The sequence below is a fragment of the Bombina bombina genome, chromosome 12, assembly GCF_027579735.1.
Source record: "Bombina bombina isolate aBomBom1 chromosome 12, aBomBom1.pri, whole genome shotgun sequence".
In the NCBI taxonomy this organism is placed as follows: Eukaryota; Metazoa; Chordata; class Amphibia; order Anura; family Bombinatoridae; genus Bombina; species Bombina bombina.
The window spans coordinates 12082710-12099357 of record NC_069510.1 but is presented as its reverse complement, the minus strand read 5'-3'; the positions used below and the strand labels follow the sequence as shown (position 1 = coordinate 12099357).

Here is a 16648-nt window from a genome sequence, read left to right as displayed (position 1 = left end):
TACACTGCCTGTGTACTACTACATTCTTATTGGAGACCTCACATCACTGCGGGAGGATAAGCTTTCTGGACAGCTTATAAAGGTCCAGCAGGCGTTTGTGGCACTTCTCAAGTGCAATGGTTTGTTTTGCGTGTGCAAAGATCCTGAACCACTGATTGTGCACTATTGGCGCCCTCTTCTTTTCTACCTTTCTACCGATCATCCATTTCACTTGTTTTGCCATCAAGTTTGAGGAAGAAGGTTGCAGCCTATGGTCATTTGAATTATTTCTACCCTGGACTTTGGGCTTTTTATAAGGAGCATTTATTTGGGCCCTGTGGGTCTTTTAATGGGACTTTGAGTACTTTCTTCTCTATCAAGTTTGAGTACAGGTTTTATGTTTTGTGGATGCTGTATACTACAAGATATTGCACCTAACACACTTTTAGCACAGAGAGATTTACTAGATCTCTGTATTTATTACTAATATTGTTGATATTTTGATATACTATATTATTTCTCCAATATAGGATTATTGTTCACTTCAGGGGAGTGTTGTTAGTCACTTACACATTATACTCTTGGCACCTACTATACACTCAATAGGTGTTTTCATATTGTTATCTCACCATTAGGCGCATCTAACATTTGCAGCCCAGTATAATGTATTTATACTTATTATAAATATATGTGCATTGGAGCCCTTTGGAGTTAAGTAGATGAAAACATGAAAAAAACATATTTATGCAATATTCGTTTGTTAATAAAGGTTTTAACTACGTATTTACAGTAAGTATTTCACATTCTAATGTTCTGCACATAGCAGAATCTCTCTCTATATATATATTTATTAAAAAAAAAACATTTATAAATAAATAGAACATATTCGGCTATGTGAATTACATTGGAATGTCAAATATTCATATTTTCATGTCGGGTTAGCACACATGTTTGCGCGCTACTTGGGTGGTTTTTTTTCCATTTTTTTGCTCCATTGACTTCTATGAGGGAATAGGTTATTGTGCACACGATATTCTAAGTTCGTCTTTTTGAGTGCATCCGGTTAGAGCGCAATCGAAAAAACGAGAGTAACCCGACGCGCGCAAACAGCTTACTTCGAGCGCAGTTAATGCTCCACTTGTAATCTGGCGCATAAGATGTAGAATATAAAGAGATAAGAAAGTGTAATAGCCATTCAGTTAAAACAGCAAATCTTTAAAGAAACATCAACCTTATGATATAAGCGCAGACAGTAAACATTACAAGATATTCTGTGCCAAGTGTGCTGTAAAGGTTACAAATTAGCCCCCTGCTACATTACCGGATGGGGAGTGAGAGGGTGCCAGCTGTACCGGGTGCAATGTTGTCACTGGAGCAGTCTGACTGATGGAGAAATATTCGTGCAGCAGTGGAACATTACAGATTAAGATAATAGGGAAACACCTACTAATGTCTGAGTGAGAGACCCCCAGCAGTCTATAAACAGCCAGAACACGTAGACACGTAACAAATCTCTTTATTTAAATCTGCATAAGAAAATAACAAGGCTGACAGTATTTACATACATATACAAACAGGAATATTTACATAAAGCAATGCAGGTAGTACCGGGGGGCACAGTGACTGGTGCTTATTACACACCCTGCACCGCCATGTGTATAAAAATAACCAGATGTAAATGTTCTCCCAGTGTGTGATGGTTACAGGATAGTCTGACCCTTATACATCTTACTTCAGGGGCGCACAGCATGTGCTAGAGTACCGGAGAGTCACACAATATGCAGCAGCCCTGTAGCAGTCGTTTTATCCAGTCTGGATCTGCACAACAGGAACAAGATTTAGCAAATAACATACAGCGCAGTGATTGCTTGCTGTCTAATGGTCACATGCCTAGTGTTACATGTGTCACCTTACTAATGCGTCTATGCACACAACTAACCTGAGGCAGGGAATAGTGACACCCGTTTATTTATTTCATGATTTAGATAGAGTTGACAATTTTACATTTTATATGATCAAATTTGCTTTATTATCTTGGTATCGTTTCTTGAAGGAGCAGCAATGCACTACTGGGAGCTAGCTGATGGCAGATGAGCCAATGACAAGAGGCATATATGTGTAGCTACCAATCAGCAGCTAGCTTCTATTAGTGCACTGCTGCTCCTGAGCCTAACTGGGTATGCTTTTCAACAAAGGATCCAAAAAGAACAAAGCAAACTAAATAACAGAAGTAAAGAGAAAAGTAATTTTAAATTGCATGCTTTATCCAAATCATGAGTTTAATTACGGCTTTAAAGTTCCTTTTAATTTCACTAAGACCCCTCGCCAGTCCCTATGTTATTATATGCATCTGATTCACTAAATCTCCTCCAGCCTCGCCTGTCCCTATGTTATTATATGTAGCTGATTCACTTAAGCTCCCTCCAGCCTCACCAGTCCCTATGTTATTCTATGTAGCTGATTCACTAAAGCTCCCTCCAGCCTCACCAGTCCCTATGTTATTCTATGCAGCTGATTCACTAAATCTCCTCCAGCCTCACCTGTCCCTATGTTATTATATGCAGCTGATTCACTAAAGCTCCCTCCAGCCTCACCTGTCCCTATATTATTATATGCAGCTGATTCACTAAAGCTCCCTCCAGCCTCACCAGTCCCTATGTTATTCTATGTAGCTGATTCACTAAAGCTCCCTCCTGCCTCACCTGCCCTTATGTTATTCTATGTAGCTGATTCACTAAAGCTCCCTCCAGCCTCACTTCACCAGTCCCTATGTTATTCTATGTAGCTGATTCACTAAAGCTCCTCCAGCCTCACCAGTCCCTATGTTATTCTATGTAACTGATTCACTAAAGCTCCCTCCAGCCTCACCAGTCCCTGTTATTCTATGCAGCTGATTCACTAAAGCTCCTCCAGCCTCACCTGTCCCTATGTTATTCTATGCAGCTGATTCACTAAAGCTCCTCCAGCCTCACCAGTCCCTATGTTATTCTATGTAACTGATTCACTAAAGCTTCCTCCAGCCTCACCAGTCCCTGTTATTCTATGTAACTGATTCACTAAAGCTCTCTCCAGCCTCACCTGTCCCTATGTTATTCTATGTAACTGATTCACTAAAGCTCCTCCAGCCTCACCTGTCCCTATGTTATTCTATGTAACTGATTCACTAAAGCTTCCTCCAGCCTCACCAGTCCCTATGTTATTCTATGCAGCTGATTCACTAAAGCTCCTCCAGCCTCACCTGTCCCTATGTTATTCTATGCAGCTGATTCACTAAAGCTCCTCCAGCCTCACCAGTCCCTATGTTATTCTATGTAACTGATTCACTAAAGCTCCCTCCAGCCTCACCAGTCCCTGTTATTCTATGCAGCTGATTCACTAAAGCTCTCTCCAGCCTCACCAGTCCCTATGTTGTTCTGTGAAGATGATTCACTAAAGCTCTCTCCAGCCTCACTAGATTAGAAGCAACTGCCAGAGGAAAAGCGGTCTGGGATTTAGCGAGGAAGAAACAGGTTTACACACGCCTCTGGGAACAGTCTACTCTAACCAACGATTTCCACTCTACGGTGTAAGTAAAAGTGAGCACCTTAAAGTGTATAACATTGGCATACTTTGACAAGATCCCCTTGTCGCTCTTTTCTCACTGCAGGACCAGCCTTCAACTTTGATTTAATTTCTGGCAAGAAAATAGGACTTTTACTTTGATTGTATTCACTGTTTTTAATGCTACAATCTCAATTGTATATCAGTTGTTTTATATATCTGTATTGTTTATATGTGATTACATTTTCACATTTTAATCTGATACTACATATCCAAGCTCTTTTATTAGCAAGACCCATTTGAGTCATTATCCTCTCAGAATTTACTTTACTCTAACCCACATAAGGTTTCTAAGTTATCTGCGTGTCCTGTTTAATAGGAATTTTAGAGTATATAGGAGCAAATTTGGGGGCTCCTTCTATCATTGTATTAATTTAGAACCCAATTTGTCCAGTTTTCAGCATAGAACTATACATTTAGTCTATTCAGACGCCACTTATATCCTGTTTGCCCTTAGTGCAATTTTGTGTACTTAAGGTCAGATATTCTATAACGCTTCCCTATTCTTACAGAACTATGATAAATAAAACTGCTATGCAAATGCAGTACAATAAAGCCGAGAAAACAAAAAGTATTAGCTGGTGTCACAGTAAACCCTTTAAACAGCTGCCATGCTCACCGTCAGGGGCCGGGTACCGCGCAATACTGTCATGTAGCACGCAGCGCCTGTACATCAGGTTCTGGCAGGCCCGGAATGTCAGGAAGCATCTAGAGAAGACACAATTAAGTAAATACAGATGTGACACATCACTAGGCTAACAACAGGCTGAGCAGTTACACAAGGCTCACCTAAACCACACATGGCCATTGGCACAAACAGTCCGCCTGCAGTCACTGAAGGGCAGAGCCTCTTTACACAACGTGCAGTGCTCAGGAAATGTCTGTTTGTTCATCTTATGCTCAATATGGCCGATAAGGACCTGGAGAGAAAACAAACCACATATGAGACATATTCATTAGTCATTACCTCAATGCCTCCTCTGCACATCACTGGTTACAATGCCCAGGAATCACACTGCCATACTGGGTATACAGATAAGTTGTACAAAGTCACAGACATACTCAGGTAGCAGTGGGAGTACAGGATTCACCCCTTACACAGTACATTAAATAGTAGCAGAGGGTGGGTTCTCCTATGTTACAGGTATGATCTTGTGCTAGTGTCTGAATTGTAGAACATAGAGGACGGTGAGGCCCAAAACTCAACCAGTAAACATGCGTCACTCTGCATCCTGAGTTAATGAGATCTCTAATCAGAGCACAAGGCTGATAAAATACACTCTCACAATGACAGACATTGCAGCAATCAGATGTACATAGTTCTAAATGTTATAACATTGTTTAAAAGGAGCAAAAACACCAACCGTGACAGTTACATATTTTACTTTATGCAGCCGTAATCTGTCACTTAGAATTGACCCATTTCTTCTTTAATAAGTAAAACACAGAAGAGTTAAACTAGGCAGAGGGGATATGTAAGACTTTAGGACTTTGTGATTAACACACAGGTGGGACAATGGGCAGAAGAAACATCAAAAAGAGGGAGGGAGAGATGGGGAAAGTGAGAAAGGGGGAGAGAAGAGAGAGATGGAGGATAGAGGAGGAAGAGAGGTGAAGGGAGCAGAAAGATGGAGGGGAGAGAAGAGGAAGATACAGAAAGAGGGAGGGAGGACACAGGAGAGACAAACAGATGGGGCAGTAGAAGTATATAGTAATACAGCACATCTAAACCATTATAAGTTGTGGGTATAAACCATAAACAGCACAAACAATAATAAGAGACAGGAGTCCCGTGTAACTTAGACACACTACAATTTTCATCCTATCTCTTACAAAAGTGATCCAGGTACCACTTGAGGATGAATTATCTTACTGTGAGTGAGACAAAGCTGTGGCTTTCACTACTAGGAGCTGAGGACGTTAATCCTAGGATGAACCTACCTGCTGAATTTCTGGGTTTATTCACACAAATGAATGATTAATACACAAAAAAACGTCACAGAAAGCTGCAAGAGATTGGGTAAAAATATTTTAGCAATGTCACCTATCATTTAGCTACATTACAATATTCAATGCACCTACTAAACTACTGTTAGTAGTTTTTGAAGCACACACAACCCTCTCACCTGTGCTGCGCGGTCTTCGCAGTCTTTATCTGCCAACAGGAAGTCACAGATGCCGCGAGTGGGGATGCTGGTGTTCTCAGTGATGTAAGTGTGCAAGTAGACTTCCCCTAACACACGCTTCATGTGTTCCCTCGTTAAGCGCTTCTCAAGATGTTCAATTTTCTTTTGTACCTCTAGGAGACCATCATCAGATGGAGAAGCCTTGTCCACCTCTGTAGTATCTATAGAAGGTTCACTTAGCTTAATCTCCTTAGGGGAACTTTCATTGTCATTCTGATCTGTTGGTTCATCACTCATTGGAGGAGGACCATCATCATTTGTAATCTTTGGCTCTTTCTGGGGCGGCTTCCATGGTATTTCAGAGGAGGCCTTCTTCAGAGCCTGGTACCAGATTCTCATTAGAAAGAGATGTAAACGCCAAAAGTACATAGAGCCACCAGCTAGCTTTTTGTCCAAAGCATCTAGTAAAAACTGAGGAATCAGCTTATCTCTCAGTATCTTCCAACGTAGAAGGTCTGCTAAATCGGTCTGTCGGAAAAGGTTTTGGGTAGAACATTCCAGAAGTTGGGCTGCTGCCTCCTCAAAAGATTTCAGAGCTGCAAAATGAACTTGGTAGGTTTTGTTTACTGGGTGAATTCCATTGCTCATTCCTTCAGACGTGACGCAAACAAGGTAGGCTCCATAAGGGCTCACAGCAATGCCATGACACTTCACAGGTCCAAAAAAGTCTGACAGCTTAATGAGCTGGTGCTCAAACTTCACAGCAACATCTGTGAAAACAGGTGTTAGATGTCTAAGCTTCCCATCTGCGGAGCATGTATAAATGCTTCCATTTTGTTTATCAGTGGACATGGATATTATCGGTAAGGAGTGAAGCCCAGTCACATGAGAATTATGAACGTTAAGGCCTGCTTTGGATATGAGTAGCAAACACCAAAAAACATACGCCCCTCGAGCAGCTACAACAAGGCTACAATTACACTTCTGGTACGGGTGATAAAGTGCTAGGGTTCTGATGCTATGGACAGGCAACTGGTCAGCCTCCTGCCAAAGTATCACAGGTTCCCGCAGGGTGAAGTAACCTTTCACTGCCTTTAAGTTCACTGGGACGATTTTGACAGGACCCAGACTACTTCCTACAAGCAGTCCGCTTATTTTACGATTACTATGCTGATATTCCCACCACGACAATACACTGGGAGAAGTGACCCCGGATTCAATGGTGTTGCAGGAAACTACAGACTCACTGCCCAGGAAAGGGATCTGGAAGTTCCACACTGCAATGTCGCCGTTCTCAAATAGCACTGCCAAAAGCACTGTACTGATGTCCTTGCACTCATTATTCTCCATTACTTCTCGAGTGGTGCAGATTCCGGACCACTCCATTCTCACTGGGACCTGCATGCTATGGCGTCTCCTAAACTCTGCAAAGTCTTCCAAACCCACCTGTGCAGTATCGCTATTGTTCATTCTGTAATTGGCCTCGGACAAACGCTGCCCATAGAGTTCTGTTAAATCAGCCAACTGTTTCCATTGCACTCTGTTGGTGTTTGTTTGTACGGTCAGTCTATTGTCCAAGCTAAGCACAGCCAGGAGACATCGACCATTCACGTCACAGCCACAAGGAGACCAGCTGGCATATTTAAATCCTTTCATTTGAGTCAGTAATTTTCCTTCAGGATTGAAAGTCCGATCCAGCTTAAATGACTGGCTATGCAGAGGATTTTTATAACTGGCAAATTTATTTCTACATTCATGGACTTCTTTTGGTGAACCAACCTGAAAGAGGATAAAATGAGTTTTGTTGAGTTAATTTGATATTAGCAGTTTAGCAAACAACAAGCACAACATGCGAGGGGTTTATTTAATACTATCTAATAAATATTGCTTACATCAGTATAATATGCAGTGACATCTTGTTGAGGCGCAACAGGGGAGATGATAATGTCATGTAGAAATGTAGAAAAACTACACAGGAAGTGATTATAGAAAGTGGAGGAACTGCAAAAGAGGTGATGATGTCATGTTGTAGAACAACAGAGGAAGTGATGATGTCATGTTGTAGAACAACAGAGGAAGTGATGATGTCATGTTGTAGAACAACAGAGGAAGTGATGATGTCATGTTGTAGAACAACAGAGGAAGTGATGATGTCATGTTGTAGAACAACAGAGGAAGTGATGATGTCATGTTGTAGAACAACAGAGGAGGTGATGATGTCATGTTGTAGAACAACAGAGGAGGTGATGATGTCATGTTGTAGAACAACAGAGGAGGTGATGATGTCATGTTGTAGAACAACAGAGGAGGTGATGATGTCATGTTGTAGAACAACAGAGGAGGTGATGATGTCATGTTGTAGAACAACAGAGGAGGTGATGATGTCATGTTGTAGAACAACAGAGGAGGTGATGATGTCATGTTGTAGAACAACAGAGGAGGAGGTGATGTCATGTTGTAGAACAACAGAGGAGGAGGTGATGTCATGTTGTAGAACAACAGAGGAGGAGGTGATGTCATGTTGTAGAACAACAGAGGAGGAGGTGATGTCATGTTGTAGAACTACAGAGGAGGTGATTATGTCATGTTATAGAACTACAGAGGAGGTGATGATGTCATGTTGTAGAACAACAGAGGAGGTGATGATGTCATGTTGTAGAACAACAGAGGAGGTGATGATGTCATGTTGTAGAACAACAGAGGAGGTGATGATGTCATGTTGTAAAACAACAGAGGAGGTGATGATGTCATGTTGTAGAACAACAGAGGAGGAGGTGATGTCATGTTGTAGAACAACAGAGGAGGAGGTGATGTCATGTTGTAGAACTACAGAGGAGGTGATGCTATATTGTGTAACAACAGAGGAGGAGGTGATGATGTCATGCTGAGGAACTGCACAAGAGGTGATGAAGTCATAGATGAACTAATATAACTGTGGGGGAACTATAGATTAAATTATTAATGTCATGTGAAGCAAGTACAAAGGAGGTGATGATGTCATGAGGAGGAACTTCAGAGGAAATTACAATGTCATGGAGAGGGCTTACATTATAGCAGGTGATGATGACATGTGACAGCTAAATACAATAAGCTATCAACTCAGGTGGGCAAATACTATTCTGATTATTATATAATCTGATTATTACATTAGAATGGGGGCATGTAATGTCAGGGGTACGTTTGATGTGATGACGTCAGGAGTGGTATGCTGACGACATGATGGTGTTGTACGGTAGCCAAACATGGTAACACCCCCCTCTTACCTTCAGACTGCAGGCTCGGGAGCCGATGGGCACACAGGAGCGGTGCAGGATAAGATCAGGGCCGCTAATCCGGTGGTCACATAGCACCTCCAGCACTGACACCCCGCCGCTGTTACAAACCGACACCCGGTGGTCCTCCGACCAAACCACTGGCTCTACCCCGCTCACCGGGTGAGCCACCCTAACTGACGGCTCCCGCTTTGTGAGAGTCACCCGCAACCCGAGCGCCGCATCCCGGTTCTCCGGTGCCGACATCATATGCCCGTGACGTCAGCATCCACAGTGTGAGAGGTGTCCATGACGTAACCGCTCGCGACCTACGGTGAAAAGTCCTAGGGCTGCCCTCTGCAGTGCCTGAAATCAGTGTTACACCGTCCATGGGACCGTAACCTGCACGGTGGCCCTTATAGACTGGGGCACAGGTGTGTCGCGGCTCCCTGGTGCAGTAATTACCGCTACTGCATTCCGTGTTATTACTCTCCGCTCAGGCACCAAGTCGGACATCCCGCTGCGAGGACCTTCTTGGAGGCTCACGTGTGTTGCTGGTTGGCAAAGTAACCAGTGTGCTGTGCCATGGGGGATACCGGGATTATCCTAAATATCACTGACAGCAGCGCTCGGGCACCGTACCGACGTGCGGGCACCTGGGTAAGTCCGTCTTATTCTTGTTCGTGTGCCAGTAGGATTATATACCCCCTGGTAAACCACTCTGTTCTATTTATTAATGTGTGCCAGTAGGGTTATATACACCCTGGTAACCCCCCCATCTCTTAATGTGTGCCAGTAGGATTATATACCCCCTGGTAACCCCCCCCCCCCATCTCTTAATGTGTGCCAGTAGGATTATATACCCCCTGGTAACCCCCCACATCTCTTAATGTGTGCCAGTAGGATTATATACCCCCTGGTAACCCCCCCCCCCCATCTCTTAATGTGTGCCAGTAGGATTATATACCCCCTGGTAACCCCCCCCCCCATCTCTTAATGTGTGCCAGTAGGATTATATACCCCCTGGTAAACCACTCTGTTCTATTAATGTGTGCCAGTAGGGTTATATATACCCCCTGGTAACCCCCCCCCCATCTCTTAATGTGTGCCAGTAGGATTATATACCCCCTGGTAAACCACTCTGTTCTATTTATTAATGTGTGCCAGTAGGGTTATATACCCCCTGATAACCCCCCACATCTCTTAATGTGTGCCAGTAGGATTATATACCCCCTGGTAACCCCCCCCATCTCTTAATGTGTGCCAGTAGGATTATATCCCCCCTGGTAAACCACTCTGTTCTATTTATTAATGTGTGCCAGTAGGGTTATATACCCCCTGATAACCCCCCACATCTCTTAATGTGTGCCAGTAGGATTATATACCCCCTGGTACCCCCCCCCATCTCTTAATGTGTGCCAGTAGGATTATATACCCCCTGGTAACCCCCCCATCTCTTAATGTGTGCCAGTAGGATTATATCCCCCCTGGTAAACCACTCTGTTCTATTAATGTGTGCCAATAGGGTTATATACACCCTGGTAACCCCCCATCTCTTAATGTGTGCCAGTAGGATTATATACCCCCTGGTAACCCCCCCCATCTCTTAATGTGTGCCAGTATGATTATATACCCCCTGGTAAACCACTCTGTTCTATTAATGTGTGCCAGTAGGATTATATACCCCCTGGTAAACCACTCTGTTCTATTAATGTGTGCTAGTAGGGTTATATACACCCTGGTAACCCCCCCATCTCTTAATGTGTGCCAGTAGGATTATATACCCCCTGGTAACCCCCCCCCATCTCTTAATGTGTGCCAGTAGGATTATATACCCCCTGGTAACCCCCCCCATCTCTTAATGTGTGCCAGTAGGATTATATACCCCCTGGTAACCCCCCCCCCCCCATCTCTTAATGTGTGCCAGTAGGATTATATACCCCCTGGTAAACCACTCTGTTCTATTAATGTGTGCCAGTAGGATTATATACCCCCTGGTAAACCACTCTGTTCTATTAATGTGTGCCAGTAGGATTATATACCCCCTGGTAAACCACTCTGTTCTATTTATTAATGTGTGCCAGTAGGGTTGTATACCCCCTGGTAACCCCCCCCATCTCTTAATGTGTGCCAGTAGGGTTATATACCCCCTGGTAACCTCCCCCATCTCTTAATGTGTGCCAGTAGGATTATATACCCCCTGATAACCCCCCCCCCCATCTCTTAATGTGTGCCAGTAGGATTATATACCCCCTGGTAAACCACTCTGTTCTATTAATGTGTGCCAGTAGGATTATATACCACCTGGTAAACCACTCTGTTCTATTAATGTGTGCTAGTAGGGTTATATACACCCTGGTAACCCCCCCCATCTCTTAATGTGTGCCAGTAGGGTTATATACCCCCTGGGTAAACCACTCTGATCTATTAATGTGTGCAATTAGGATTATATACCCCCTGGTAACCCCCCCCATCTCTTAATTTGTGCCCGTATTCACCGTATGATTAATTATATACCACCTGGTAACCCCCCCACATAGCTCTTAATGTGTGCCCGTATTCACCGTATGATTATATACCACCTGGTAAACCACTCTGTTCTATTAATGTGTGCCAGTAGGATTATATACCTCCTGGTAATCCCCCCATCTCTTAATGTGTGCCAGTAGGATTATATACCCCCTGGGTAAACCACTCTAATCTATTAATGTGTGCCATTAGGATTATATACCCCCTGGTAACCCCCCCATCTCTTAATTTGTGCCCGAATTCACCGTATGATTATATACCACCTGGTTAACCCCCATGATTAATGTGTGTGTGTTAGTATATACCCTGCCTTCCCCTGTAATTCCTTCTGATCTATTAATGTGTGCCCGTATGATTATATATCCCCTGGTAACCCCCCCCCCCAAATCTCTTAATGTGTGCCCATGTGATTATATACCCCCTGGGTAAATCCCTCTGATTAATGTGTGTTAGTATACCCCCTGCCTGCCCCTGTAATTCCCCCTGATCTATTGTGTGCCAGTATGTATATTTACCCCCTGGTAACCCCTCCCTGATCTCTTATAGTGTGCCAGAGTGATTATATACCCCCCTGATCTATTAATGTGTGTTAGTGTACCCCCTGATTACCCCTGTAAATCCACCTGATCTCTTAATGTGTTCCAGTATGATTATATACCCCTGGGTAACCCCAATGATCTATTAATTTGTGCCAGTAGGATTATATACCCCCTGGGTAAATCCTCCTGATCTATTAATGTGTCAGTATACCTCCTGCCTGTCCCTTTAAATCCCCCTTATCTCTTAATGTGTGTCACTATGATTGTGTAATGTAACCCCCCTGATCACTTAATGTGTGTTAGTATACCCACTGCTGCCCCTTTAAATCATAGTCATCTCTTAAGAAGTGCCAGTATACCCATTTTCTGTCTCTTTAAATCCCCCTGATCTTTTAAGATGTGCCAGTATACCCCCTGCCTCCCCTGTGAACCCCCTAGTCTATTAATATATGCCTGTAAATTCCCCATATATATTAAGATGTGTCCGTGTACCCCCTGCCTGCCCCTGTAAATCCCACAAATCTATTATTATATAAGGCTGTATTCCTGTTTAAGAAATGTGGAATCCATAGCTGAGAAATGCTAATTGTTATTTGTTTTTGTCTTCTGCATTAAATGTAGCAACAATCTAAAGGTGTCAAAAGGAAATTCAGCAATGTCAGCAAGGAGCCTGAAGCAAAGCGCCAACCAGCTCCTCCAAGCCAGAAATACCAATCAAAAAATAAACTGGCTGAAAGGAATAAAGGAAAGAATTCCCCATCCAAAAAGACGACATCTGTAGCGTCCGAGGAGAATCAGAAAGGGCGACCTGCGGTGAAGACTTCATCGCTCTTTAAGAACAACCCAGAGGTCCCAGCTATTGAAAGGTTGTGTTTCACTGTATGGTGTTTTATAGGTCAGAGTTACACACATCAGCAAAGCAGAAATGAGTCTGATGTGATAATTATAATGTTTATGACTATCCTTAAAGGGGCAGGACAGTCAAACTCTCATGGATCAGATAGAGCAGCAGTTTTAAGAGTTTTCAATGTGCTTCTATTATCTAATTTGCTTTGTTCTTTTGGTATCCTTGGTTAAACAGCATATCTACTGGGAGCTAGCTACTCATTGGTGGCTGCACACATATTTCTTTTGTTATTGGCTCAACAGATGTTTCATCTAGCTCCCAGTAGTGCATTGCTGCTCTGGGGCTCAAATTTAATGTGTGTTTATTAACCCTTTTGCATGGGCTAAACAAATAGTTAGAGCACTGAATTATTGCACCGTTCCTTGCATATATACATTAGAGCATTTTTCTTTTTTCAACTTTTATGTCCCTTTTAATAAATCCAATGTGCCTGGTTGTGGCAGCTCAGAAAAGGTTTATTTTGATTATATATATATATATATATATCCTTCCACAGCTCTGTGTGTGATGGTGCCCCTATATACTGGCAGAACTCACATATAAATGTTCCAGCCCTGTGTGTATTTGCAATTATAGAGGCAGTTGTAACAGTTCAGTAGGACATTTGCTGATTAGGGTGTTATAGGAGTTGACAAACAGATGTCTGTGAGCCAGTAAGAATCTTTTAAATATTCTGAGAGTAGCCTAAAACGTTAGTAGCCAGGGTAAAATTCTAGGAGCCAGTGGCTCCTGTGTTTGTCAAGCCCTATAAGAGGATACGTTATGGGGACATTAGGCTGTTGTTTAGTGAATACGCTTTATATGATAACATAGGAATTAGTGATGCTGAAGAGACTATTAATGAATTTAGACCCCATTGAACGGAGAGGCCTCCCCAGACAGACAGGTTTTACTCTGGTAATATACTGAATCATAAGCTTAGTAAATATCGTACACAGTGGAACAGATGAAATGGAGCAGTTTTCCTAATGAGCGAGCCCTCTCCATCTTTAATAAATGTGATGATAAAATGAATGTCTGAGTATGCTTAACATAGTATCAGCTCATTTTGCTGTTGTGTGTACGGATATCAGCCGCCTTACAACTAGTAGTAGCTTCGTAGTAAGCCCTTTGTCCTTGGCATAGGTTAGGATTTGTTTCACTGTCTACTGAAAATGGCGGTTCGGTTTTTCACTTGAGGATTTATTATTATTATTATTATTATTTTATATTTAAAATAATTCCTATCTCTATCCCTGCTCTCCACTTCTCTTATTTAGTGATTACAGCGAGTGCACAACCATGTCACCTGACTGGGTTGAATGATTGCAGGGCTTGTAGAATGCCTAAAAGCCTCGGAAGTGAAAACAAATGAGTGCGGGAGGGCACATAAAAGGACCAGATTTTATGAACAAGGGAAGGAGGGATGTTATAACACCACTACGTGCCCCAGCAGACATTGATTAGACAGAGCAGCAAGAGCTATGTTCTGCAGTCTATACTTCATGCACTCTCCCCTGCACCGTATATCAGCTAAAACTCACACTTTCCTTACATTTGTCTAGATTGGCTCAGCCTCTGATGTCTCCAGCTTTCCTTGATAAGCTCAGACACAGTTACTGTGAGCTGCCTGCTTCCTGCATTTTCCACAGCCTCTCCTGCCGCCTGGGAGTGATGCACACATGACAGTGCTTGCCCCTCCAACCACTATTCCTCCACCCTTGTACTCGGCCAGCCCCTGCTGCGGCATGCTTGAGCTCTGTACTCTGAAAAGACTGGAGTAGCCAGGCGCGCAATAGGGGACTGTTTGGCTCACACAGATTATTTTTGCATTTTCCATCTGCCTATTGAAAAAAGTGTCCCAACCTGCGGAGCTGCATACATGGCCAACTGGGAAATAAGCTCTGCACTGCAGAGCAAAATAGATGCACAGCAAAATTTCAACATTGGGCTCTGGCGCCCCGGGCAGCTGCCCTGCTCGACGGCCCCTAAAAACGTCCCTGCTTACGCCACCGCACTGTAGAACAACACATAGAATTCTCGGAGGGTGCGTAATACTAATGCACGGTCACTGCACTGGTGACATAGGCAGCCCAAGCACAATAAACCATTTGATAAAGCAAATTGGCAGTTTCAAAGGGTAATTAAAGACCCTTTTGTGTAAAATTGTATTTGCCCAACGCTCCCTAATGAGGCCAGAAAGCAAATGATGTGCCTCTAAATGCTGCAAATCAAACTGCTGTTTTATGCAATTCACAACATTTTGAAAAACTAAGTTACAGAATTTGCTTTTTGGTCTTGCTAGGAAGTGTGGAAAAAAGTAATTTATTTATTTTTTACACAAAATTTGTTTAGCGTCTCTTTAAATATGTGTTCTTCAGTTATATTAAACGCAAAGCCTATTTCCGAATAATTATGCATTTAATTTATTTTAATGAATACTGACCAATAGATTTTACTTGTAATGAAGGCACACCCTTAGTTTCTTCTTCAATTAAATTCTGTGGTTTGCATTGGCGCAGCCGGCCACTCAGGAATTGTTCTCCTAGTGACATTGTGTCGTCACTGTGAGGCTTGTGGGCTCTTGTATCATTTACACATGTGTGATCGTATGTGCTTTTCCCCTACAGGACAAAGATAACACAACTTCAAGAACAAGTGTTCTCTTCGGACTCGTTTTCTGAGCTGGAGCTGCACCCACATCTGGTGAGCTTTAGTTTTTTTTTTTTTTATACAGACCAGAAACACTAGGGGGCATATTTATCAAGGTCTGGTGGACCTGATCCGACAGACCTTGCTGAATACGCTCGCCGTATTCAGCATTGCACCAGCAGCTCACAAGAGCTGCTGGTGCAACGCCGCCCCCTGCAGACTCGTGGCCCATGGGCCGCCAGCAGGGGGGTGTCAATCACCCCGATCGTACTCGATCGGATTGTATTGTGGCGATGTCTGTGCGCTTGCTCAGAGCAGGCGGACAGGTTATGGAGCAGCGGTCTTTGTGACCGCAGCTTCATAACTGCTTTTTCTGGCGAGTCTTCAGACTCGTCAGAAACGGGAGCCATCACACTCCATTCGGAGCTTGTTAAATAGAGCCCTAGGTCTCGGTATACTGCACATTGCCCCTACTGATGATGCACTATTGTATATGGCTGATTCTTATATCCCTGTTGTACAGTAACCACATCTTAAACTCTCTTCACTGTAGGTCTCTACAATTACCAACGTGTTGAATATGACCCACATGACCAGGTAGGTGTTTACAGACAGTACACAGTGTAGTGTACCAGTTAAATGAACATTGTACTCAAAACGTTTATATAGTTGAATAAAAGCTGTTTAATGTAAACTGATACTGCAGTATTGGTTTTGTGCTTTCTACTAACCCTCACTTACCGGTAAGAATAGCTGCTACTGCTCAGTTGGTGGAGAGTGACGCACCCTCTGATTTATTCAGGTTAGGGAAAAAACAAACACATTTGGAAGCCTTCTATTTTAGATAAAACTAAGAATGAAGCTGACTATATTGTTCCTTTAATCTGTTGCTTATAACCAAATAAAGAGGAAGGCCAGAGTGTCATTACTTGTCTGTACTTATATGTGTTTCCTTTTACAAGTGTGCAGAAGAGGACAATCCCTGTACTGATGTCGGGAAGAGATGCCTTGGTGCGCTCACAAACAGGGTCTGGTGAGTTACAGAAGAGCACCCTCTCTCTTGTCTCCTGTTGTAAGGCACAGAAA

The 16648-nt window shown here is 43.0% G+C and overlaps 2 protein-coding genes across 2 annotated transcripts in view; one reads left to right on the top strand and one right to left on the bottom strand.

Moving 5' to 3' along the window:
• Positions 1–1479: 1479 nt before the first annotated feature.
• GTF3C4 (general transcription factor IIIC subunit 4) lies at positions 1480–9253 on the bottom strand. Its single transcript, XM_053695947.1, has 5 exons — positions 8969–9253; positions 5706–7484; positions 4369–4499; positions 4199–4287; positions 1480–1797 (listed from the first exon to the last, which is right to left on the bottom strand). Exons 1-5 carry the CDS (start codon positions 9224–9226, stop codon positions 1733–1735), a joined length of 2322 nt encoding a protein of 773 aa, XP_053551922.1. The 5' UTR covers positions 9227–9253; the 3' UTR covers positions 1480–1732.
• A 217-nt stretch (positions 9254–9470) lies between these two features.
• The window catches only part of DDX31 (DEAD-box helicase 31), a 123462-nt gene continuing 116284 nt past the window's right edge, over positions 9471–16648 (top strand). Inside the window, exons 1-5 of the mRNA XM_053695948.1 lie at positions 9471–9616; positions 12646–12890; positions 15541–15616; positions 16116–16159; positions 16525–16595. Coding sequence (XP_053551923.1) covers positions 9542–9616; positions 12646–12890; positions 15541–15616; positions 16116–16159; positions 16525–16595 — 511 coding nt within the window. The 5' untranslated portion in view covers positions 9471–9541. The remainder of the gene's footprint in view (positions 9617–12645; positions 12891–15540; positions 15617–16115; positions 16160–16524; positions 16596–16648) is intronic.